Raw genomic sequence first — 24,761 nt, 5'->3', positions numbered from 1 at the left:
TCTGCAGCTGCTTTTATCAGAAAAATGAAGAATGAAGAGGGGAAAGGATGTCTGGTCTGGAGATGTGTTTGCACTTTTGCAACATTGTGTCTAGTTTGTTCTTTGCATTTTAATAGTGATGCTCTATAGAATATTCAGCAAATCTTCAGAAAGCTATTCACTTTTCTTTATACAAAGCTAAAACACAACATTTTGAGAGCCAAATCCTGTTAAGTTGGCTTTTTTATTTTTACATGGTGATGGCCAATGTTAGTCATGCTCAGAACTGACTTCTGTAGTAACTTAGCAGTTCAAAAGCATGTCAAAGTGCAAGTAGATAAATAGGTACCACTCCGGCGGGAAGGTAAACGGCGTTTCCGTGTGCTGTTCTGGTTCGCAAGAAGCGGCTTAGTCATGCTGGCCACATGACCCGGAAGCTGTACGCCAGCTCCCTCAGCCAATAAAGTGAGATGAGCACTGCAACCCCAGAGTCAGTCACGACTGGACCTAATGGTCAGGGGTCCCTTTACCTTTACCTAAATTCATTAAGTTTAGTAGGTCTCCTAGTTGGATATCACCATGAGAAATGACTTTATTTTCCAAAACAACGTTGCCCTACATCCTGATGTTCAAGCATATGGTAAATTTGTGTGTGTGTGTAAAGAAATAACTTTTAAAAAGTTATAACATTTTAATCCTGCTCTTCCAAAGAGTTCCCATATTCCATGATAACTATTTTCCACTTTCTTTGAAAATAAAAAGGTTAGGTTAGGATGAAATGGTGATTGCCCCAGTGATACCCAGTAGTTTTGTAGTGGTGTAGAGATAGGAATCCAACTTTCCATTATCAAAGCCCAATATGCTAACTGCTACACTACGGGCTCTCCTTTAATGTTATGGGGTGAGTGTGAGTGGGTGCAAAAAAGTTACTCATAGTGCTCAAAGTGGAAAGGAAAAAGGCAATGGGTGGTTTCAGATCCCATTAGCTTCAATTACATCAGTTACAAAGACGTAGGATAGATTGAGGCCTGACTCAACACAAGTAAAATGACAACAAATGGAACCTGATTAAGCTTGCCATGGCATGACCATTTTCAACTTGCAGCAATATGGAGGCAGGTAGTACTAGTAGTACTATAAGAGGCCCATCTGTATTGGCAGTCTGCTGGCTTTTGAATACACACTTGTTTACACAGGTATTCCCCTGATTTCCGGTCCTTGGTGTCCTATCTTTTAATTGTTGTATGTACTGTTTTATGGTATATTTTAACTATAGATCTAGTTTAATGGCTTTATGTGTTTTTATTTTTTGTAAACCACTTAGAAACCTATTCTGCACTGAAGCAATATATAGATTAATAAATAATCCTACCCCATCTCACTTTGATCACCAGCTCATCCTATAATTTCAACACTTGCTGAAAACCCATTTATTTTCTGAGGCCTTTATTGGTGACTAATACTAGCTGACTTCTTTTAATACTAGCTGCTTTCTTTCTGTTAACCTAGTGGCTGCTATTTTACTCTGAATTGTAACTGTATTGTAGTTGTGCTCCCCCCTTTTTTCTTTTTTTGAATACCACCTTGTTATTGTGTAACAAGGTATGTAACATGCTGAAGTTGGAAGCAGCCATGGGTGACATCAAATATCCTGATTCCCAGAAAAAAGATAGGCCAGTAAATGCCACATTGTGCACCACAAGTACCTGTGCTACTTCCTAGATGTGTCTATGTTGCATCCATTTCTGTTCTTTTAGATTAATGCATTTGTTCCTGTTTAAACATTTCCCTAGGTGCGAAATAGCAAATGGGGTTTTTTTTTTAATGGTACAGTTCTGTCTCAATAACACCTTAATCTGTTGAAGATATAAATTCAAATATTTGCTTAGATTGAATTCAGTTTGTTAAACAGCAGTATGGTGTTAGGAATATAGGTTGTTAAACCTTTTTACCCAATTCAGTTGCACACAGCAGCTGACCTCTTTCAGCCCCTCTTGCAATAAGCAGACCACACAAAGTTAAGTAAGTTAAAAATGTTTTACTTACAGATTTTATGTCTCAATCCTCCATTGCTCCATGCAGCAGAAAGGATAATACAGGCAAAATATAGAATATAATTCCAAACATGTGCTGTAAACTGAGAAGCAAGCTTACACACATCCTCCTTAGTTGGTTACATGATACAGCAAGAGAGATAGGAAGGAAGGAAGATGAAATAAGCTTCGCTTCCTCTCCAGAGGAGAGGGGGCATGACCTAACTGAGCATAGGAATCAACTCCAGTCTTAACCCCTTCATGCACTAACTAGCACTGTGCTTGCTAGTTATGTCTGACTGCAACCTCTCACAGGAACATCATTTCCATCTATCAATTGGTCATGTGTCTGGGGCTGATGGAAGTTGGAGTTCAAAATCATCTGAAGGGCAATGGGTTCCCAATCCCCAGTCTCAAGTTTGCTTTCATGGCCATGCAGTCCCCTAGAGTCCCATTGCATTATCCCTATTTGAGTGTTCATACTGCACATGGTAGTAATCAAATGAGGGGAAGAGCAGAACACTGTTCACTATCCCCACCCCTGCTGTCACATCCTTAAGTGTCCCTGCCACTGTGTGTGTGTGTGTAAGTCTGACATAAGAGGAAAGAGTGTAGTTCAGTGGTAGAGAATCTGCTTTGAATGCAGAAGGTTCCAGGTTCAAACCAGTCATATCTAGGTAGGAGTGGGAATGGCCCCTGCCTGTAACCCTGGCAAATCACTGCCAGTCAGTGCAGATAATACTGACCTAGAAGTACCAATAGTCTGACTCAGTGTAAGGCAGCTTTTCTGTTCCTCGGGTGGGGACAGTGAGTGCAGTGCAGTGAGTGTCTCATGAGGTCTGAACACCAGAATAGGGCTCCTGTAATCTGACAAAATTGTGCTGCATCAAGGTGAAAGCAAATGACTTACACAATGACTATCCCATGATTTTTGAGAATGCCCAAACATGAAGATACGCCATTATCATTATTATTATTAATACCCTGCCCATCTGGCTTGGCCTCCCCAGCCACTCTGGACAGCTTCCAACAGGATTTTTAAAAACTCAATTAAAGTTCAAACATTAAAAACTTCCCTAAACAGGGTTGCCTTCATATGTCTTCTAAAAGTCAGATAGTTGTTTATTTCCTTGACATCTGGTGGGAGGGCCTTCCACAGGGCAGGCACCACTACCGAGAAGGCCCTCTCCCTGCTTCCTAGTAACCTCACTTCTCTCAGTGAGGGAACTGCCAGAAGGCCCTTGGCGCTGGACCTCTGTGTCCAGGCAGAACGATGGGGGTGGAGATGCTCCTTCAGGTATACTGGGCCAAGGCCATTTAGGGCTTTAAAGGTCAGCACCAACGCTTTGAATAGTGCTTGGAAACGTACTGGGAGCCAATGTAGGTCTTTCAGGACAAGTGTTAAATGGTCTTGGCAGCCACTCCCAGTCACCAGTCTAGCTGCTGCATTCTGGATTAATTGTAGTTTCTGGGTCACCTTCAAAGGTAGCCCCATGTAGAGCGCATTGCAGTAGTCCAAGCGGGAGACTACTGCACCACTCTGGCGAGACATTCTGTGGGTAGGTAGGGTTTCAGCCTGCGTACCAGATGGAGCTGGTAGACAGCTGTCCTGGACACATATGCTATGAGGAAACAAAGAAATTATTTGTATGCCACCCCATATCTGTAGATCTGAGGGCAGTTCACAACATAAAATTAGAGCAAAAGCTGTACACATACTTGGAAAATGTGAAACTGGTTTTGCATGATAAAACAATTTATAGCACACACAGTCTTACATCTTAAACAAGATGTGGTTTTCATTTGGCCTATTTATTTTTGCCTGTCACAGAGAGAGGACAGACTAATGCTAAGAGACCTGAAAATATGGGTAGAACAATTTGAAAGAGACTTGACAAGAGCACAAATGGTGGAAGCAAGCTTGCAGGAGAAGTACCAGGTAAGAATGTTGCAAAATTAAATATTTGATTTTTAAAAATAGTGATTCCTTGAAGCAAGTGTTATGCGTGTGGTTAGCTTACGCTAGCCAAACTTTCACAATGCTCCCTTGATGTGAGTTTGTTGCGGGGAGAAGAGGGCATTTCAGACTTAGTTAAAAATGAAGAAAGCCTTTCATATGGCATATGAGACACACATTCTCAAGCTTACATGTGATCTAATCCCACCACATATGTGACCAAAACTCCAAGATTAATTTCAGATTTAGCCAGCATAGTGCAAAAGCACACTTCAAATATATAATCAAGGAACTGTGAAGAACTGGAGGCCTCCAAATGTGCTACAGCACCTCAGTGTAGAACAAGCCCTCAACACTGTCTCTGCAGGACTGGTTTCAGGTCTGAGCTGCTCCTTGGCAGAGAGCCCTGTAGTGGATCTCTTCCTCTGTTTATAGATGCTGCTGGGCTTGGAGCTTGGAGCTTGGAGGCAGTAACAGTGCTTCAAGCAGGCAGGCAGCTGAGCCAAAGTCCTGTTGTTGTTGTTGTTGTTGTTGTTGTTACCTGATTACAAAACTGATTTAAAACTAAAGCAGAACAAAAGCTAAAAATGTTCATATACATAAAAGGCAGCATAATACAACCCATCCACTAAAGGAGGGCACAGTATCTAAAACTTTCCAAGTTAAAACCTGGCTGAAAGTAAATGCTTTTGTCTGGCACAATAGGTTTGGACCAGCACTTTAAATTTAGCCCAGAAGCTAGCTTCTGCTTAGAGCTTTCAGATTGGGAAAAGGTGATCCATGGGACCCCAGAATGCTGGTATCATAACAGATGCACAAGGGTGCTGGGTGGTGGTGCTGTCCACGTACCCCTGCTTCCTCCAGATAACTCAAATAGCTCTCCAGAGGCAGTAGGAATGACAGAGACAATTTGATTAGCAGTGGATGCTGTTACAAATGCATGGTTTGTCCAGTATTACAGATCACAGAATGTAGATTTGGAAGGGAGCATGAGGGTCATCTAGTCCAACCCCCTACTTGCAGGGATCTTTCACCCAACGTGGGGCTCAAGCCCATGACCCTGAGATTAAGAGGCTCATGCTCTACTGACTGAGCTATCCCTCATCTCATTAATTTCTTGAGTGTTCTGCTTCCCATCCTATATGGGTCAGAAGAATATTGGGTCCTTGCTATGTCTTATGTCTGCTTTTCTATTTTGGCTTGGGAGGAACTTTATTTGTTCTTTTGCCAATATTTCTTTTATCCTTGCTCTCTTGTTTTCCTTGCAGTCCTTTAAACATTTCAGAGTACAGTATGAAATAAAGAGGAAACAGATTGAATCTGCAATACAGTCTCTAAGGAAAGATGGCAAACTGTCTCTTGATCAAGCTCTGGTGAAGCAAGCATGGGACAGAGTTACTTCCCGGGTACGTTTTCAAAAAAATATTGTTGCACACATCCCAGTCTCTGAGCAGTGAGATACCACCACTTACACTGGGTTTGCTTTCTTAGAATGAAGGTAAATGGAGGCTGTGGTCTCTTTAGGATATATAGATTGATTTGCACACCTATACAATCTGAGCATAGCATGAAGAGGCTCATAGCATCAACACTCCACAAGTCTTGCCTCCCAATAAGGTTCCCAAGCCATAGCACTGGGTTTAGCACAGAGCAAGACAAGTCTCTGTGTTCCAAGCTTCCAGCATGAGCCAAAATTCTCTCTCACACATAGTCTCCCTTGGCCTGATATTCCCCATCCAAGGTTGAGTGGCAATCAACCAGGTAAGCGGGGCAGGTGCGAAGGCCTACCCCTTATTGGACAGCACCACCATTTAGTGAAAATCTCACCTGAATAAGAGAGATTCATTCTCTCTTTCTCTCTCTTTCTCTCTCTCTCTCTCTCTCTCTCTCTCTCTCTCTCTCTCTCTCCCACCCACACCCCAGTATTTTCCTCCCTTCTGTGGCCCTAAAATCTACTCTATGTTCCCCACAGGTAGCTACTAGGCAGCTATGCAACTATACTGTTTAGAAGACATAGCAATGTTCATGTCCATTGCTCACTGCTTCTTCTGGTTATACAGCCCATACACTAAAAGGCACAGTCACTGGCCATATTCCAGAGTGTTGCATTCTAGGATCCTACCTGCCTAATAGGCTGATTGACTTCCTCCTGGGGCCTGATTGGGCTGCTCCTGCAGGCCAATCAGGTTGTTGCATTCTAGGATCCTACCTGCCTATTGTTCTAGGATCCAAGCTTAGTACTTAACAGGTATAGAAGTTTTCGTGCAGAAGGAAAGATGGTACAGTTCAGGAACTGGAAATGCTGATAGGAGCAGAGTGGTGTATATCACAGTATAGGTACTTCAAGTTTCTTACTAGATTGATTGATTTATATATATTTTTCCTGAAAATTTTGTTATTGTATGGCAACACTAGCCACTTGTCTGAAATCTCAGTTTAATGCAACTGTCAGCTTATCCATAAAGAATTTTTTAATATACTTACACCTCTGCTTGTTGTGGAGGAGCCAAACCATATGGTTAGCATTGTGTTCACAACATCATTATTTATCAATATTTTCATGTGTATCTGGGGGTTTTGAATCAAATACGTTACATCCCCCCACATCCCTAAATAATACCCCCAGACTATACATGCTGATGCTACTAACAGTCTTAATGTTTGTATTTTCCAGATATTTGAATGGCACCTGCACCTTGATAAATCTCTCCCTGCTCCTCTGGGTACTATTGGAGCCTGGCTTCATCGTGCAGAGGCTTCTCTTACGGAAGAAATCATCAGTCAACAAGCTCATGAGGAAACAGCAAACATCATAAACAGAAAGCTTGGACAGCAAAAGGTTTGTAGTGTGATTCTTCATAACGGTGATATTAAAACTATCACATTTTGCTAAAACACAGTGTAGGATGATATTTTGATAACATGAACAGTGTTAGGTTCTTTTGTCAAAAACTAAGTAAAAAGAAGGAGGCTGAAATAGATTGGTATTCTTCACGATAGGAGAAAAAAGATCCTACTTTTAAAAAAGAAGGGTGTGCATTTCCTTTACTGTTTTCAGCTTTTGCTATCATGTTTTCTGAATGGAGGCCCAAATATGTTATGCTAGTTTTGCTACATTCTTTGAAATAAAAAGAGAATCCTGAATGAAACATTGCTTTCATGAGCGATATGTTAGCAGCCTAGGTTAAATGAACACTTGGCCAGCTTTCTCTGTTCCCTCTAACTTCATCCATTCTCTTGCTTTGTTTATATCCCTATTAATAAATGCATATCTTAAGGGCTTAAGCACAAAACTAAGGAACACAAGCATAAGTGGGCAAAAAATAGGGCAATTTCAAGGAGGAATAAGTTTCCAAAGGTTTTGGAAACCACCTGCCAACCAAGTGATAGTTTCATAACTTCATTCTGCCTTTTTGGTAGAGGGGAGGTGCTTGACTGTGGAGCTTTAACCACTATCATTTCACCCCAGAATGGCGCCATGACAAGATCATTTAAGAAGAAAAGGCAGCAGCTGGAATATGGTTTCTGTCAGAGCAGAGATCTTTCCTGACCTTGATGAAAAAGCCAAAGGGCAGAATGGGGCACCAGTCAAAACAGAAAGGGAGGCCTGCAGAGTCTCAGAAGCAAACTGCATATTTTCCGGGGCTATGGCAGGCTCCAGGGGGAGGGAATATTCAGTGAAAATTGCCTCCTCCCCTGTTCTGCCACTGGGATTCCTTTGCTGGATCTGTTGACAGAAGAATCCCTTCCATTTGTGGGAGGTGAAGGCTGGTTCCATTCAACCCAATGAAATATGTTTTAATTTAAAAAAGTGCACCCCATTTTCTCTTTGGTATTGAAACAATATTAGTGATATTAAATAAATGCCATTATTTACTCCTATGCAATTTTAAGTGGGCTTTCTACAAAGGTCTTCTAATTGTTTGATCTTAATGATTTATTTTCTTATTCTTTTTGTTATTAAAATGTGCGGCATCTCTTTGCAAAGTTGTAAGAAAAAAATTCTTCTTTGTTATGACATAAGTTAATATTTAGTTAATTGGTTTTCTCATTCTGAATTGCGATGGGAAGATCTGAAGTGGGGAATTTAGACATGGGATTAAATGTGTCCTTCTTAAAATCAGATTAATTTGGGGCATCTGGTGGATGCCCTCTAAATCAATCTAGCTTACAGGTCCCATTTCCAAATTAAAGATTGGAAGATGTCTCCCAGTGCTTTTAGTAGACTACTTTAACTGTACTAATGTGACTAACAATGAAATCCTATACATGTCTATTCAGAAGAATGCCCAGTTGAGTTCAGTAGGACTTGGCAGATTCCTGCCTTAAATTTATTTAAATGTACATCATTGCATGTGTTAGGAGGCCATCAGCATAGGGCTTAATGATGCCTGCCTGGCTGTGACCATGAGCAGCTTGTAGATAGCAGCATCTGGGAAGGAGAGGAATGACTTGATGCCTATATAGGAAATATCCAGAGCCCTCCAGTTGCAAATAATGACTGGTACTTTGCATGTATGCTGCCCGCATGCAGTTTAGGGCAAGCCAGGAGGGAATGTGTAATTCTCAAATTATTTTTAATGCTCCTGATTGCAAGCTTTACCTCATAGAATCATAGAGTTGGAAGGGACCCTAAGGATCATCTAGTCCAACCCCCTGGAATGCAGGAATATGGAGCTGCCCCTTAGGGGGATCAAACCCTCAACCTTGGCATGTCAGCACTAACCAACTGAGCTATCCACCTCCTCAAAGTGTTCCATTTAAACTTCATAACTTTCAGTTGATGGATCATGTTTTTAAAGAAATGTTTTACAATTATAAATACTTCCCAAAATTATTATCCCTCTGCAACTTTATAGTGTTTAGAATGCTTCTTTATCAACAGCTGTAGCTCCTTGAAAATGTCGTTCAGGCACTTGTAATGCATTACATTTTGTTGTGTCTTCAAATGTTGCATTTTTCAAGAATTGCTCTCCACCTAGGGATGTACGAACATGCCTCAATCCTTTCCAATATTCTTTTGCACATTCATCTGACATTTTTTGTTCTGCTGCAATTGTTTTTATGTTCCACAAGCCAATGTTCAGTTTCATCGTCACCTCATGTCAGTTTGCCTAGCGCACAACAGACGCTCAGGGTTGGATTCACCTAATGATTTCCATCAGCAAGCTCCTTTCACCCCTCTCTTCCACTGTCACTGGCATCCCTGAAATTGGCCCACGGGGAGTTGGAGAAGCCCCAGAACAGGGGGAGGAGAGGGGGGATCATTCTACCTGACAAGCTGCACTGCTTGTGCTGATGGGACATTCACCATAGTGTGACATTGAAATCCATCCTGATATCTCAATTCCAGTCCCATACTTATTCAATTAAATAAAATAAGACAATAGGATAAGATAATATAAAATTAATTTGTATTTTGTCTCCATCTAAGTCTTACTAAGGGATGTGGGTAGCGCTGTGGTCGATCTAAACCACAGAGCCAAGGACTTGCTGATCAGAAGGTCGGCGGTTCGAATCCCCGCGACGGGGTGAACGCCTGTTGCTCGGTCCCAGCTGCTGCCAACCTAGCAGTTCAAAAGCATGTCAAAGTGCAAGGAGATAAATAGGTACCACTCCAGCGGGAAGGTAAACGGCGTTTCTGTGGGCTGCTCTGGTTTCGCCAGAAGCCACTTAGTCATGCTGGCCGCATGACCCGGAAAAACTGTCTGCGGACAAACGTCAGCTCCCTCGGCCAGTAAAGCGAGATGAGTGCCGCAACCCCAGAGTCGTTTGCAACTGGACTTAACTGTCAAGAGTCTCTTACCATTTTTTTTTTAACTCTTACTAGTTCCTTGGGCAGTACCACTGCCCTTTTACCGATTTAGGCTCTAGTTTTTTGGGTTAGGTTTGCATTTAATTTGCAGCTGTGTTCTGTTTCTTGCGCCTGTCTTTATTAGTACTTTGTTGTGTATTTGTTGGCGTGGGTGTGAGAGAGCTAATTGTGAGTACACTGTATACAGCCCAGCGCATTGTACAGTTGTACAAGTACAGTGGTACCTCAGGTTACAGACGCTTCAGGTTACAGATGCTTCAGGTTACAGACTCTGCTAACCCAGAAATAGTACCTCGGGTTAAGAACTTTGCTTCAGGATGAGAACAGAAATCATGCAGCGGTGGCGCGGCCGCAGTGGGAGGCCCATTAGCTAAAGTGGTATCTCAGGTTAAGAACAGTTTCAGGTTAAGAACGGACCTCCAGAATGAATTAAGTTCTTAACCCGAGGTACTACTGTAGCTGTGTTAGATGTTTATACACAGTGAGTATGTAAACTAAAAAGCATCTATGAAGCATCAGCTCAGTAGCCATTGTGCCACAATAGGCAGAAGTGGCAGAGCTGTTGGCAGTAGCAGCAGCACGTGTCAGGTGGTTGTGGGCAGCAGCCCATTCTGATTCCTTACTGTTGTAAATCTACTTGGATGTGTTGTTGTCTTTCAAGTTAAGGGCTATGAAAAGCAGTATTTTGGAGTAATTTTGTCGCAAGAATGACAAGTGGAAAAATTGAAGTTGGCTTACTTATTTACCTATATCAACCTTATGCTAGTCAGTTTACATAAGGGCTATGCGTCACTAAATCCTCCACACTCAGGCAGCCCAAGGACAGATACATGTAGCATCTTTTCATTCTGGATATTTCTTAAGTGATGATTACTAGTAATTCATTTTAATATGTAATCTCCCTTAAACCTTTGAAGTACTGTTGCTTAGATACTACAGAGAAGAGTTATTATTAGGCTTATACTGATTTGTATTTATCAGCATGGGTTAGCGGCTTCCCATGCTTCTAACACAGACAATACTTATTGATCAGTTTTATTTCATGTGCCAAAGTTCACTATGCATTGAATACATAACATACTTGATGGATCTAAATCTGCAGGTTTTAAGAGGGGAAAGAATTTGTTCAGGTGCTTTGAGCAGTGCAGTAAATGTGCAGTGTTGGGATTGAGGTGGAAAATTATAGACATGAAATGTTAACAGCTGCCAACTGTTGATTTTTATCTCAACAAATGATAGATTGGTAGATAGATACCTTATGCAACATGTTCCCTGTAAGTGCTTTAGGCAGTGCCTCTATTGCCTGTTTTCAAATGTGTCAGAATTATTAGGCACAGCTTTGGCTCAGTATCTCACAAGGCACTTTCCTTCTGTAGAAGCTTTTGCTGCTGTAAATGCTTTACCTCGCATATAAATGTAGCAGCGTGATCAAATGCTCTCATACACTGAGTCATCAGTACAGCTTTTAAAAATTGTACTTATTAAAATTGTCTACGGTGAACCTTTTTTCGCCTTCTCTTTCCCTTTAAAAAAATATCCAATTTAGGATGTGCTTAAAAATGTAGATGGTTACAAAAAGACATTCCAGGAGATCCACAGAGCTCGATTTGTCAATGGAGTCCCTGTTCCACCAGAACAGCTAGATGATATGGCAGAGAGGTAAGTCATATTTCATTCTTAAATGCTGCAATGATAAAAGGATCTGTTTGATTTACATTATTTTCAGTTAAAATCGGTGCCTCTTAGGTTTCCAGTGCGCTTTTACTGTCTATGGAAACAACAAGTTGTTGTTGTAAACATCTTGCAAAGCCTTTTCTGGCTATTACTGATAAAAGCTTAAAATTAAATAAGCTGTGGATTTTTATCTCTCTCTCTCTCTGTATGTATATAGTGGTTGTTTGTTGTCAGTGAATGTTAGGAAATATGTTATGTAACAACACCTTGAACATATTTATGGGAGAAGTAGGAAAAGGATCTTACTTGACAATGAAAAGCATTTAGACTACAGTACTAAATATATTTACTAAAAAGCAAGCTCTGTTGAATTAAATGAAATGTACTTTGATGTAAGCATGTTTACTACAGAGCAGTAAGTCACATTTTCTTCACTTAATAAACATAGTCATTAGTTTGCTACTAATTAGCAATATACAAAATAACGACAATGTAAAATTAAATGTGCCTTTAGGCTTTGCATTTGCAGCCTGAAAACTTAATTTTCTGCAAATTGAATGTTAACTATAGTGTGATTCATGTCTAGGTTTGAATTTGTTGCCTCTACATCTGAGCTCCATCTGCTGAAAATGGAATTCTTGGAACTGAAATACCGTCTGCTATCACTCTTGGTCCTTGCAGAATCAAAATTAAAATCATGGATTATCAAATATGGAAGAAGGGAATCTGTTGAACTACTTCTTCAAAACTATATTGTAAGCTTATCTTGATTCATTTTTGAATGCAACCTTGAAACGTAAATGAAATATATAAACCAAGAATGCAAAAATAAATAGATCTTACAGGATGGTGTCAAAATGGTGCCCCTCCATTGGTGGAGCACATCCTTCAGCGGAATGAGCAGAGAAGCAACCTTTGGCAATTACTCTTCTCCCATGCAATCCCCATGCCCCTTGAAAGCTGCTCTGGGGGCCTACCCAATCCTCCAGAACAGATTTGGGGGGAGCGTTCAGGGCAAATAAAATTGCCTCACTCCCTTTCCTGCTGATGGATAACACCAGCTGGATAACACCCACAGCTGCATGGTCTGTATGATGGCAATCTTTCTTCCTTTTTGGAAAGAAAAAGCTTCCTTCTTCTTCTAGGCTAACATATTTTCCACAGAAAGGAATTACAGAATGAGTGGAGGTGAAGCCTCCCACATTGTGATGAGTCAAGGCACACACTGTGCCACATCGCCCATGTTCTTAATATATGCTCTTTTTACTAGGCAACTGTCAATCCTCTGGAAATGAACTGTTCCCTCCTAAGCAGTCACAAAGCATTCATGTTCAGCTTTCTTAGCATTTTACTTAAGAACCTGCAGTTTTGTGTTACACTGCAACTGACTCAGTTACAGAATTTGCACTTTGCCTGCAGAATGTGCCAGGTTCAAACCCTGTCATTGCTAGGTGAACTTGGGAAAGGCTACTGGCTGAAATCCTGGAAATCCAGTCAGTAGGTAATACTGAGCTAGATGGACCAATGTTCTGGCCAGTATGAGGTAGGTTTGTATTTTTGATGCACAGAATATATCAATCTAATATATTCAATATAATATATTGATATATTATATCACTATAAAGCTGTTCCACACATAGTGTTGGATCTGGACTAAGTTACTTAGGTTCCATTGAATTCATTGGAACGATCTATTTATGACTTGAGTTCCACTGGTTTCAACGGGAACTAAGTATAACTAATAGAGCAGCCCCAAGTCCCAGCTGACAACCATAGTGTAGACTAATGTGGTGTATTGATCACTGCATCCCAAGTCTTCCTAAAGATTGCAAGACCAACAAGTCTCTATGGCTGAGATAGCAGTGGTGCAAATTTTGTTGTTTGGTTGCTTTTACAGAATCTGAGCATCATAGCTTCCATTTTTAAAAGAGGTGGGAAAGCCTTCTATGCCTCAAACTTACATATATGTGTTAAAAGCAGCTTCTGCTACAATCTTAATTCAAAGCAAAATGGAGAGTGCCCTCAGTCATAGAAGTGGGACTTAACTAATCTTCAACTCATACCAACTATTCTCATGGCCTCAGTGAGACAATAGTCCTAGTTAGCCAATAATCATTTGGATAGTAGACATGCATTTTGAAGTGAAATGGAAAACCAAATAAGTGAGATAATAGCTCTCTTTTTAAACATATTTATTAAGCTTGCATAAATTTTTTACATAAAATGAATAAGTGCATTTTGTTATTTTATATATTCCAGAATCTGATGAGGTTGCTAATGTCAGTAATCCATTTGCCAAACTGAAACATGTCTATGCTAAAAAAAAAAAAAGGATAGTGATGGAATCTATACATGCTATACTGACTGCAAAAATGTCTGTTGTGCCAGAACTCTCCATAATTACCTACATTACTGAATAGAGGAGTGTCCTGTACCATCCCCCATACAAGAGGAAACTCTGGGTAGATTAGGGAATATCCTCAAGATATGCACACTTTTTAAGAAAAAAACTTCTGGGGATGGAAACTTAAGGGGGGTACCCTAAAATAGTCCAATAATAACATGATGGAACAGTACATTAAAAGACTGGAAGGAGGTGGGGGGAGCTGACAGTTGAGTGAGAGGTTGGAACAGAATGGAGTAATTGGAACAGGAGTGTGGAGAATTGTATGTATATATATGTGGTAGGAAGAACCATCTCATTGTCAGAAAAGGTCACTTCCTGTTTTACAAGAAGCTATTTTTAAATGACCCCATGAATGGGAGAGAGAGCCATCCATAGAAATTAATGGAGAAATAAGATAATTTAATACAGCTTGGATTGGGCACAATATACCCATACCCCCCACAACCCTTTCAGAATGCTGACCTTCTGTTGGAGCACGAGACTGTTGGGTGGAGCTGTCAGCCAGGTTGGGGTGCAAGGTGCTAGATTGGAGCAGTTACGAACACTGCAACATCTTGCTGAAGGGTCCCATTTGTTTTAATTATCTACTGATTGTTGACGTGGGAAGAGAATGACCTAGGTGGAATCTATACACATATAAAAAAACGCTGTGAAAATGCTTTATTTTAAAATGTTTTGAAAAATACGTTGAACTTTGCATCTAGTGTCACATTTGTATGTTACACTTTACAACACATTTAAAAAGTTTTATTTGCAGCTGTGTAGCTGTGTAGCTGAGTCTGTTCTTCAGTGCAACATATCATTTACAGTTGCAAACATGTGAAGTTGACACTAGAAGAGCTTACTAGTAAAGTCAAGCTGCATTTTGTAGTTGCAGACAGGCCACTCATCTCCCCAGTATTCTCTTTTCTCCATTCATTTCTGTGCAAGCCAAATCCCACCTAACTTTGAAGATCCATCAAATTCAATAGGATATTTGAAGAGATATGGGGCAGTATTCAACCAACATTTTTGTGCCAATGCAACGATTAGCAGTAGCACAAGTGGTTAGCCTCCCTCTCCTACTCTCATCCCATCCCCAAATCTGCTCTGCACATTACTATAGACAGTCTTGAATTAGTTTATATAAAATATGAAGGGATTCATGTTGTTCAAAATGAAAAGAGAGGAAGGGAAGTCATTGATATTTTAAGGTTGTTTAAGTGAATATTCTAAAATGCAAAATGGAAATTTAATAAAAAAAAAATAAACTCTGAATTAGACGGACCAGTGCTCTGATGCATTATAAGACAGTCATTCATTTAATCTGAATGACATCCCAATCCCTAATTGTGACACCTTTCAATAACTAATAATTTGTGCTCAATGATTATTGAAATCCTCTCTTAATATTTTACAAAGTAATGCACTTTTTGATGATGGTGTAAAGTTTATTAATGTTCAGAAGCATTTCCATATTTCATTTTATAAGCCAATAGAGAAAGATGAAATCAGACAAAATTCTTAACATACATGAAAATGTAGGTAATGTTTATTTCCCCATAAATTGTATCAGTATCATTTGCATTCTCTCTTTCTCTTTCTTTTTAGTCTGTTATAGAAAACAACAAATTTTTTGAGCAGTATGAAGTTACTTACCAAATCTTGAAAAAGGCAGCTGAGATGTATGCCAGAGCTAATGGCTCATGTAAGTAACAATGTATTTGTTTGGCAATAGATTAAAGTTATTCTGGGCTCCATTTTTGCTGTATGATCAAGCTGAACTGTTGCTAAGCAATTTGGAACATGACAAAATTTAGAGTTCAGTGTACAAATTAACAACTAGAAGATCAACTAGATGAAGAAAATTCAAAGCAATATTCTTGGCAATAACACAGTAGGCATTCTCTAGTTTTGCACTGAAGCATATGGAAGCAAGCAATCCCTAAGCAAAACATAGGAGTCCCTTGACAGCATTATAGGTAACAGCTAGTAATTTAATTAGTGTATCATTGTTGATTTCAGGCACCTGTATCATCCACATGTTCTACCCTTAGTACAGAGAAATTGATGTGGCTTTCTGCTTCCTTGTTTGATAAACAGATTTCTATGAATCCATAGGCCAGCATTGTATAAGAAATGAACAGATACACTGTGATATTCCTTACATATTTTATTGTTTGTACAAAGTGCTTGAATTCTTAGCCTTAAGATTGCATTGATACAGCAAAGACCATTTCCTTTTTCTTGGTCATGTATTTCCAGTGGTATAAGAACTAGGCTTTAGGATAAATAAGAACCATATAGCCCAGCCCCACACCTGCAGTAAGGCTGGGGGTAATAATACTACTGACCTTGTACCGTTATTGTAGCAATTACCAAGCACTAGGGAATGTTCTATAAATACAAACAAGAGAATTCCCTATGGAGATGGGTGGAGAGGTGGATTATTCTCTCCTGCCTCCCCCCCCCCCCCGCCATTTTCCATTTAAAAAAAATCCCTCCCTTTAGCGTTAGTGGGGTGAATTAACCATGCCAGCTCATATTTTTAAGCCATTGGGATGGCAATATTAATTAAATTTACATATGACCTAAGGCAATAGCTCTGAAGTGAAAAAGCACACTCTGTGTTGAGATTGTGAGTGCATGTGTGTTGTAGCCAGGGGGGGTTTTCAGCTGGGACTCACTGGAACTTAGTTCCAACACCATTATAAGAGAACAAGGGAGGCGTTCATGGTGAGTTCCAGCACCTCTTTTTCTAGAAAAAAAGCACTGGTTGTAGCAGACATAATATTTGAAGCTACATTCTATTCCCCCCTGAATTAGGGAGAAGGAGGGATACTTCTTTAAAGATGCTGCTCACCATATGCTGTTTTCATCTGTACCAGGTTAAATATTGAAAACAAAAGCAAAACGCTACTGCCCAGTTAACCAGGGCACAGTCTGGGGCCAATCAAAATTTTTAGAATTGGTTAATCTAGCTAATTAATGGATTAAAAGTTGCAGCGCTGGGAATACTCACTTCAGTTGGGTCAAGATTTATGTTAAATTCCAGTACTGTATTTCAGCTGAAGAGATAGAGAGTGTTATGAGATTCATGAATGAGACAACAACACAGTGGAGGCACTTGTCAGTAGAGGTGAGAAGTGTGAGAAGCATGTTAGAAGAAGTCATTGCTAATTGGGACCGATATAGCAGCACAGTGGCCAGTCTGCAAGCCTGGCTAGAAGATGCCGAAAAAATGCTGAATCACTCTGAACATGCCAAAAAGGTAAGGAATATTCTTTGATTAATGCTATAGTGGCTGTGTGTGCTCTTTGCCATTGTTTAACAGGGACCCTGATCCAAAGAACGTTAAGCACAGCAGCACTAGACACATGTGGACCAGCATCATTTGCTAACAAAACAAATAATTAGCTACAATAGATTTGGTCAGCTATTAGAAAGGGGGCAGGCTAGATGTTACAGGGCAGCATAGGAGACAACTCCTAGGGGCCAAGGTCCCTTCAGGCCCCCCAATAAAATATTTGAGGGGGCCAGTGCCCCCCAAAGTTGATGAGTATTGCCATTCAAATGTGCCATGTCATGTACCGTATTTTTCGCTCTATAACACGCACCAGACCATAACACGCACATAGTTTTTAGAGGAGGAAAACAAGAAAAAAATATTCTAAACAAAACAGTGGATGTATGATTTTTGTGGTTCATGCTGTGGCCACAGACATGTGATCTGACGGTGAGTTTGGGGTAGCCCAATGCAAAAATCCTGAGGATCCATGTGGATCCATGCTAAAGTCGCCCTAAAGTCGCAGGGGCGCTGGGGGAGTGAACAGGAAGCAGGAGGAGGAGAACAATCCCTCTCACACACACAGACACACAGAGTATCAATCCTAAAGTCACAGGAGAGGCAGGGGCGCTGGGAGTGGGAAGCAAGAGAAGGAGAACGATCCCCCCCCTCTCTCTCTCTCTCACACACACACACACACACAGTATCAATCCTAAAGTCTCAGGAGAGCGCAGGGGCGCTGGGAGAGTGAACGGGAAGCAAGAGGAGAACGATGCCTCACACACACACAGACACACACACAGAGTATCAATCCTAAAGTCGCAGGGGCGCTGGAAGTAGCAGGGGCACTGGGAGAGTGAAGGGGAAGCAAGAGGAGAAGGATGCCTCACGCACACACAGACACACAGAGTATCAATCCTAAAGTCACAGGAGAGCGCTGGGGTGCTGTGAGAATGAACAGGAAGGAGGAGGAGGAGAACGATAGCTCAAGCACACACACACACACACACACACACAGCCCCTACAGTGGCTGATCCAAAATCGGACAGCAAAAAACTGCAGGCAGGGACATAGAGCACGGGGTTGTTTTAAAGCAACCAACCCCGATCTGCTTCTCTCCCTCCTCCCGGCTAGGCTGGCTGAAAAGCTTTGCTGCTACTTCGCAGCTCACTGGAGAAGAGAGAGGGACATAGAGCACGGGGTTGTTTTAAAGCAACCAACCCCGATTTGCTTCTCTCCCTCCTCCGGGCTAGGCTCGCTGACAGGAGCCGCTTACACCCGCTTTGCAGTTTCAAAGAGAGCCACGGACTGCTCACAACTGCAGCGGATTCCCCTGCCATCTGTAGGCATTCGCTCCATAACACGCACAGACATTTCCCCTTACTTTCCAGGAGGAAAAAACTGCGTGTTATAGAGCGGAAAATACGGTAATTGCTTACCTGCCCCTCCCCGCAAAAAAATTATTCAAGTTGGCACCCCTGCAGGGCAGGAGGATTCAGAGGTAGATACAGGTCTGGCATCATCTCCCAGAAAGAGGAGATGGAAAGAGGAGACACATACACCTAGATGTAGCACCAACAGTAGTGAAGCCACTATATGCTCAGGTCCTCCGACAAGAGTGATCAGAGGATTAGCTTTGAAAGAAGCCAAGGCTCAGAATATGGAAAGAAATAGGTAGTAGAAATAATTTATTATCATAGTTTGCTGAAGGCTGTCATGCATAGTGTCTTCAAAGATCAGCCTTGTCCAGGATCTCCTTACACACATGGAATCTCTGATATGTACAGTTTCTGCATAGGTGCCCCCATGCTTCCCTTTAGAAGGCAGGCAGGGCCAGTAAATATTTTGGTGGCTTTTTTTGCCAGTTTAGTCCTACATAGTCTCCAAGGTTCTTTGAGTGCTTTGGCCACACAGCTGCCAAACAGTCCTCAGCCTTTTCCCCCAGTATGAAGTTGAAGAGGTTGGGATCACCTCACAGCTGCTCTTGTTCACATTTGTAGCTTCAAAGTTTGGAAGAAGCTTACCTATTTATTCTTAACAAGCCAAGTGTATTTGTTGAAGCATGAACTGTAAATAAAGCAAGGTTGCACCTCAGTGTCTCAAATCTTCATTTGGGTAGTCTTAATGATGACTACCTGCCCCCATAACAAATAGGTACCAAAAGTTTTTTGTTTTTTACAACATGCAGAAAACAGACATTGTCAGACTAGTTGTAAAGGGAAGTAAGGAGGAAACCAAATGATGCTTTAATAAGTGGTGTGAGGTTTTTATGTTTGCATTTTCAGAATTCATTGCTAGTTGTGTTCTTCTTAGGATTTCTTCCGGCATTTACCGCAGTGGATTCAGCAGCACACTGCTATGAATGATGCTGGCAATTTTCTGATCGAGACGTGTGATGAGACCATTTCCAGAGATTTAAAACAACAGCTGCTGTTGCTGAATGGACGATGGAGAGAGTTATTTATGCAAGTCAAACAAGTATGTCCTTGGTGGTTTTTGTTCCATAGTTTTACCCATTGACACAAAAAGGAGCTGAAAGGGCAAAATCACTTCCCCAAGGTGTCTTTTCACATGAGAAAGGATTTAAAGCGAGGCAGGAAACAGTTAAGCGGGGATATGTGGAAAGGTGGAAGGGGGCACAGAGAGAGAGAGAGAGAGAGAGAGAGAAGGAGGAAAGGGTCACCATGTAGATTTGTTCGCAACTTCAAAAACACATCCCATTACTCAGGAAAAGAAACCCATGAATACCTGAGTGTAGGTGCTTAAGAGATACAGAGTGCGTGGCAGCGAAGAGAGAAGCGGCTCCGCACAGCTCCCAAGCACTGGTGGAATGGCTTGCTTTCCCCTCTTGCCTGCCTCTGCCTTTAAGGGCGATGCCTGAGCCCGAGTGAGTTCAGGGGGCAGCAGCACAGGCACAGGCTCCCCCACCAACGGAGCGGGAGGGAGGAAAGCCCTGTGGCACTGCCAGTGCAATTCTGGCATACTTCCTCTGACCTTAGATGCAGAACATACAATGCTGACTCCTTATCCATACGCTCTCCACTACACAGCGTCGAGTTCAGCCACATTTTGTCGTGCTTGTTGACTGAACAACCCCCTCAGTGATGATACCTGGGGGTGGACCGCACCCACCGCACCCCCTTCCTATGCCACTGTAAAGATGTGCATGTTACTTAATGCTATTTTCAATGCGAAAATATCACTTCACAGAGTTCTAAAAATAATACTGGATGAAATGCAAGCATTTGCTCCTGAACCAGTCAGTGTTCTATTAACCCTCTGTTTTATCTGCTTTCATAGTACGCTCGGGCTGATGAATTAGACAGAATGAGAAAAGAATATTTGGATGGTGTAGCTACCTTGTCTGCTTTCACTGATCAAGCAAAGAGGAAATTCCGTGTTCCTTTAGAAGTGTCCTTTCTAAATATGAAAATGTTTGTTCAAGAAATAGAGGCAAGTTTCTTTTTCTTCCAGCAGAGACCATTCTTTAAACATTCAGGGTTTAGTCCAATGGAGAGAGCAAGGTGATGTTTTGCTACCCTTTCAGCTCCCAACACCACCTCCCACACTGGTCCAGGGTGTTGGGGGACTGGGTTTAGTTTACCCAACTATTATTTCTTTGTCTTCTGTCCTGTCCTGCCTGTTGTACCCAGGGTTTATGGGAAAGTGCATCCTCTAGGACAGAGCCTTATTTAGCTGGTGCATCAGTTTATATGTTCTGGTTTTCAGGTACTTTCTTTCCTTGCAAATATTACACTTTTCATTGTATTTCTCCCTTGCTTACATGAGAACCAGGAAGAGCTGGTGTAGTATAGTCATTATAATGGTGGACCAGAGGTAGTATTAAGTTTTACTCAGAGTAGATCTTGCACCTACAACTAGCCGGACAGTCACTGTATAAAAAGAAAGTGCATACCTACATACATAGTTACTGCTGAACTATTTGTTGCAGGATATTAAACAGAAAGTGCCTGTGATGGAATCGCAGTACAAGATGGTTACAAGGACAGCACAACTTGTTACCAAGGAACTTCCACCAGAAGAAGTCAATGAAATGCTTGCAACTATGTCAGGAATCAAAGGACAGCTTGGCAAGGTATTCAAGCAATTGTTGAAGATGTTCTAAGGCTTAGATATAAGGCCAGGACTGATGTGCATGCCTACTTGGATGTAAGTCTTGGAGAATTCAGTGGGACTTTATCCCAGATGAGTGCCTGTAGGATTACAGTATTATTTGCCCTATCAAAGAGGAAATCAGGCAAGGATGGCAGGTAAGATGAGGCTAAAAGGGTAGGCAGAGAAATGTGTGGGAGAGAGAAGCTGATGTGGAGTATAAGACAGTAGAATGACATATCACCCACACAAATGTTCTAATGATAATTTAATAACTACATATTAAAGTCAACATATAGTGAATAATATTATAGGAACCTGTTACTATTTTAAACCTTTTATGTTGGTGCTAAGGGAATAAAGATGCATTACAAGGCCCATTTTACTTTAAAAATGCACAATATACAATAATGTGAATATATATATTTTTCAGGTAGATGGTACCTGTCCGGTTGTGCTCTATGAATCTCAGCAGCTGCTGCCTCACCTGGAAGAATTGGAGAAGCAAATTACAAATTTTTATGAATCTCTTGAGAAAGTCAATGAAATTATTTCTGTCCTAGACCCCGAAGTCCAGCCTGCCGATGTTTTTAAACAGCAACATCAGGTATTTCTTCCATGAATGCTCAAAGGGGAGATTCAGTTGAACAGTATACTAAAAAGATTGATATTTTGCTCCAGTTTCAGCTCTGTAAGAATGCACCCAATATTCTACTCTAGGCAACACAAAAGTCACTTTAGATTGCATTGAACTGAAGCTCACCTTATATTTTTCCATTGACTTCAACATATGGTTGAAGAAGGGGGCCTGGCTCAGTGGTATAGCATGTGCAATCCCTGGCATGTCAGATAGCAGAGCCAGGAAAGATCTCTTAACCAGAGACCTTGGGGAGCAGACATTCATTTTTGCATTCATCACGCTAATATTTCTCACTACTCCAAAATATCTGTGGACCTACATGGCAGTGGAAAGCTGCCATGCATCTACACGTTATCGTAAACAGTGTGTTGAGTGCAGAGTGTTGAAAGCAGAAGTCACCTTTGCAAGCTTAGGCAGCAACCCTGTGCACCAATGAAAAAATGTTATTATTCTGAGTGAACATGAAAAAAGGCCTCACTGCATACAGCGTTGTGAATCTATCCTTATTAAAGCAATATGCAGCTCTTTGACCTATGCAGCTATCACACACTTCTATTAGAACCCAGGAATCTCATCTGCTATCATTAGAAGGAATACTTTAGTAAATCTTTGTAAGAAATCAAAGGAATATGACAATAAATTGTCTGGTAAGCAAGTTCCCTCTACCACAGGCTCTGCTTCAGGAGATAATCCTGCTTTGGAGAAATCATAATTAAACCATACCTTCCAGATTATTCCAGGCTGCTGATCTTTGCTTTAAAAAATTACAATAATGGTACTTTCTAAAACACTTAAGGCACCACCTTACTTTTTGTGGTGTTTTAAACAATAATCATTAAAATTCAATGGATTCTACTTGCTGAGTGCCTTTTATTTTTTGCTTTGATGTGCCTCTTTATCTTCTGGGGAATGCAGTGATAGAGACAGAGGAACATACGTATGAGTAACTTAAATCCTGATCCCAAGTATATTCACTCAAAGGTAGTCCCCCACTAGATTTTACTGGGGCTCAATTATATACAAGATGCTTTTAAAACTGCAGCCTTAGTCACCTGCTAAGACATGCATAACTAATGTTACAGTTGAATTTTCCATATGACACAGAAATTGCTTTCTGAATGCTAATAAGCCCACAATACGGGTTTGTCATAAATACAGTGGTACCCCACAAGACGAACGCCTCGCGAGACGAAAAACTCGCAAAACGAAAGGTTTTTTCGTTTTCGAGTTGCCTCGCAAGACGAATTTCCCTATGGGCTTGCTTCGCAAAACGAAGCTTGCCCCGGGGACAGCGGGTCTTCTCTTTTGAAGCAAGGGGCTGCGGGGAGATCGCTTCTCCCCACCGCCCCTTGCTTCAAAAGAGGTCCGGGGGCAGCGGGAAGCGACGCGCTTCTTCCCCGCTTCCCCCGGACGTCTTTTGCAGCAAGGGGCTGCAGGGAGATCGCTATCTCCCTGCAGCCCCTTGCTTCAAAAGAGGTCCGGGGGCAGCGGGAAGCGAAGCGCTTCTTCCCCGCTTCCCCCGGACGTCTTTTGCAGCAAGGGGCTGCAGGGAGATCGCTATCTCCCCGCAGCCCCTTGCTTCAAAAGAGGTCCGGGGGCAGCGGGAAGCGACGCGCTTCTTCCCCGCTTCCCCCAGACGTCTTTTGCAGCAAGGGGCTGCAGGGAGATCGCTATCTCCCCGCAGCCCCTTGCTTCAAAAGAGGTCCGGGGGCAGCGGGAAGCGAAGCGCTTCTTCCCCGCTTCCCCCGGACGTCTTTTGCAGCAAGGGGCTGCAGGGAGATCGCTATCTCCCCGCAGCCCCTTGCTTCAAAAGAGGTCCGGGGGCAGCGGGAAGCGACGCGCTTCTTCCCCGCTTCCCCCGGACGTCTTTTGCAGCAAGGGGCTGCAGGGAGATCGCTATCTCCCCGCAGCCCCTTGCTTCAAAAGAGGTCCGGGGGCAGCGGGAAGCGAAGCGCTTCTTCCCCGCTTCCCCCGGACGTCTTTTGCAGCAAGGGGCTGCAGGGAGATCGCTATCTCCCCGCAGCCCCTTGCTTCAAAAGAGGTCCGGGGGCTAGCGGGAAGCGACGCGCTTCTTCCCCGCTTCCCCCGGACGTCTTTTGCAGCAAGGGGCTGCAGGGAGATCGCTATCAGCGTTCCGAAGTGGGGCGGCTGGGGCAGGTGTTCCCGCCCCCCCCCCCGCTTCGGAACAGCGTTTTAAAATGCTGGGGGTCGGGAGCGAAACATTTTAAAATCTCCCCGGGACAGGGGGAGATTTTAAAATGCTGGGGGTCAGGAGCGAAGCGTTCGCTGCCGACCCCCAGCATTTTAAAATCTCCCCCTGTCCCGGGGAGATTTTAAAATGCTTCGCTCCCGACCCCCAGCATTTTAAAACGCTGTTCCGAAGCGGGGGGGGGCGGGAACACCTGCCCCAGCCGCCCCACTTCGGAACGCTGTTCCGAAGGGGGGCGGGGGGCGGGAACACCTGCCCCAGCCGCCGGGCTTCGTAGCGCTGCTGCGAAGCCGGGCGGGGGGCGGGAACACCTGCCCCAGCCACCCCGCTTTGGAACGCTGCTCCGAAGCGGGGTGGGGGGAACACCTTCTGAAGGCGCTGTCCCGTGGCGATTTTAAAATGCCGCCCGCCAGCATTTTAAGATCGCCCAGACAGCGGAGAAGTCCTCCGCTGTCCCAGGGTTTTTTAAAATGCTGGGGGTGGGAAGAAAAGCCCTTGTTCCCCCCCCCCCAGCCTTCAGAAGAGGTCCGGGGACAGACTGTTCCCGGACCTGGTCTGAAGGCGGTTTCCCTAGGAACGCATTAATTGATTTTCAATGCATTCCTATGGGAAACCGTGCATCGCAAGACGAAAAAACCGCAAGACGAAGAGACTTGCGGAACGAATTAA

The 24,761-nt window shown here is 42.5% G+C and overlaps 1 protein-coding gene across 15 annotated transcripts in view; it reads left to right on the top strand.

The window, feature by feature from the left end:
- The window catches only part of SYNE1 (spectrin repeat containing nuclear envelope protein 1), a 285,408-nt gene that overhangs the window by 63,250 nt on the left and 197,397 nt on the right, over window positions 1–24,761 (top strand). For all 15 annotated transcript variants that reach the window (XM_081187166.1, XM_081187171.1, XM_081187169.1 and 12 more), the window contains 11 exons: window positions 3,844–3,951; window positions 5,238–5,375; window positions 6,644–6,808; window positions 11,331–11,443; window positions 12,045–12,213; window positions 15,456–15,552; window positions 16,913–17,115; window positions 19,444–19,608; window positions 20,431–20,583; window positions 21,083–21,226; window positions 21,677–21,850. In XM_081187166.1, coding sequence (XP_081043292.1) covers window positions 3,844–3,951; window positions 5,238–5,375; window positions 6,644–6,808; window positions 11,331–11,443; window positions 12,045–12,213; window positions 15,456–15,552; window positions 16,913–17,115; window positions 19,444–19,608; window positions 20,431–20,583; window positions 21,083–21,226; window positions 21,677–21,850 — 1,629 coding nt within the window. The remainder of the gene's footprint in view (window positions 1–3,843; window positions 3,952–5,237; window positions 5,376–6,643; window positions 6,809–11,330; window positions 11,444–12,044; window positions 12,214–15,455; window positions 15,553–16,912; window positions 17,116–19,443; window positions 19,609–20,430; window positions 20,584–21,082; window positions 21,227–21,676; window positions 21,851–24,761) is intronic.

This window comes from Podarcis bocagei (assembly GCF_964188305.1).
Source record: "Podarcis bocagei genome assembly, chromosome: 3".
Taxonomy (NCBI): Eukaryota; Metazoa; Chordata; class Lepidosauria; order Squamata; family Lacertidae; genus Podarcis; species Podarcis bocagei.
Note: the sequence above shows the minus strand (reverse complement) of the source record. Positions and strands in the feature narration are given on the sequence as shown.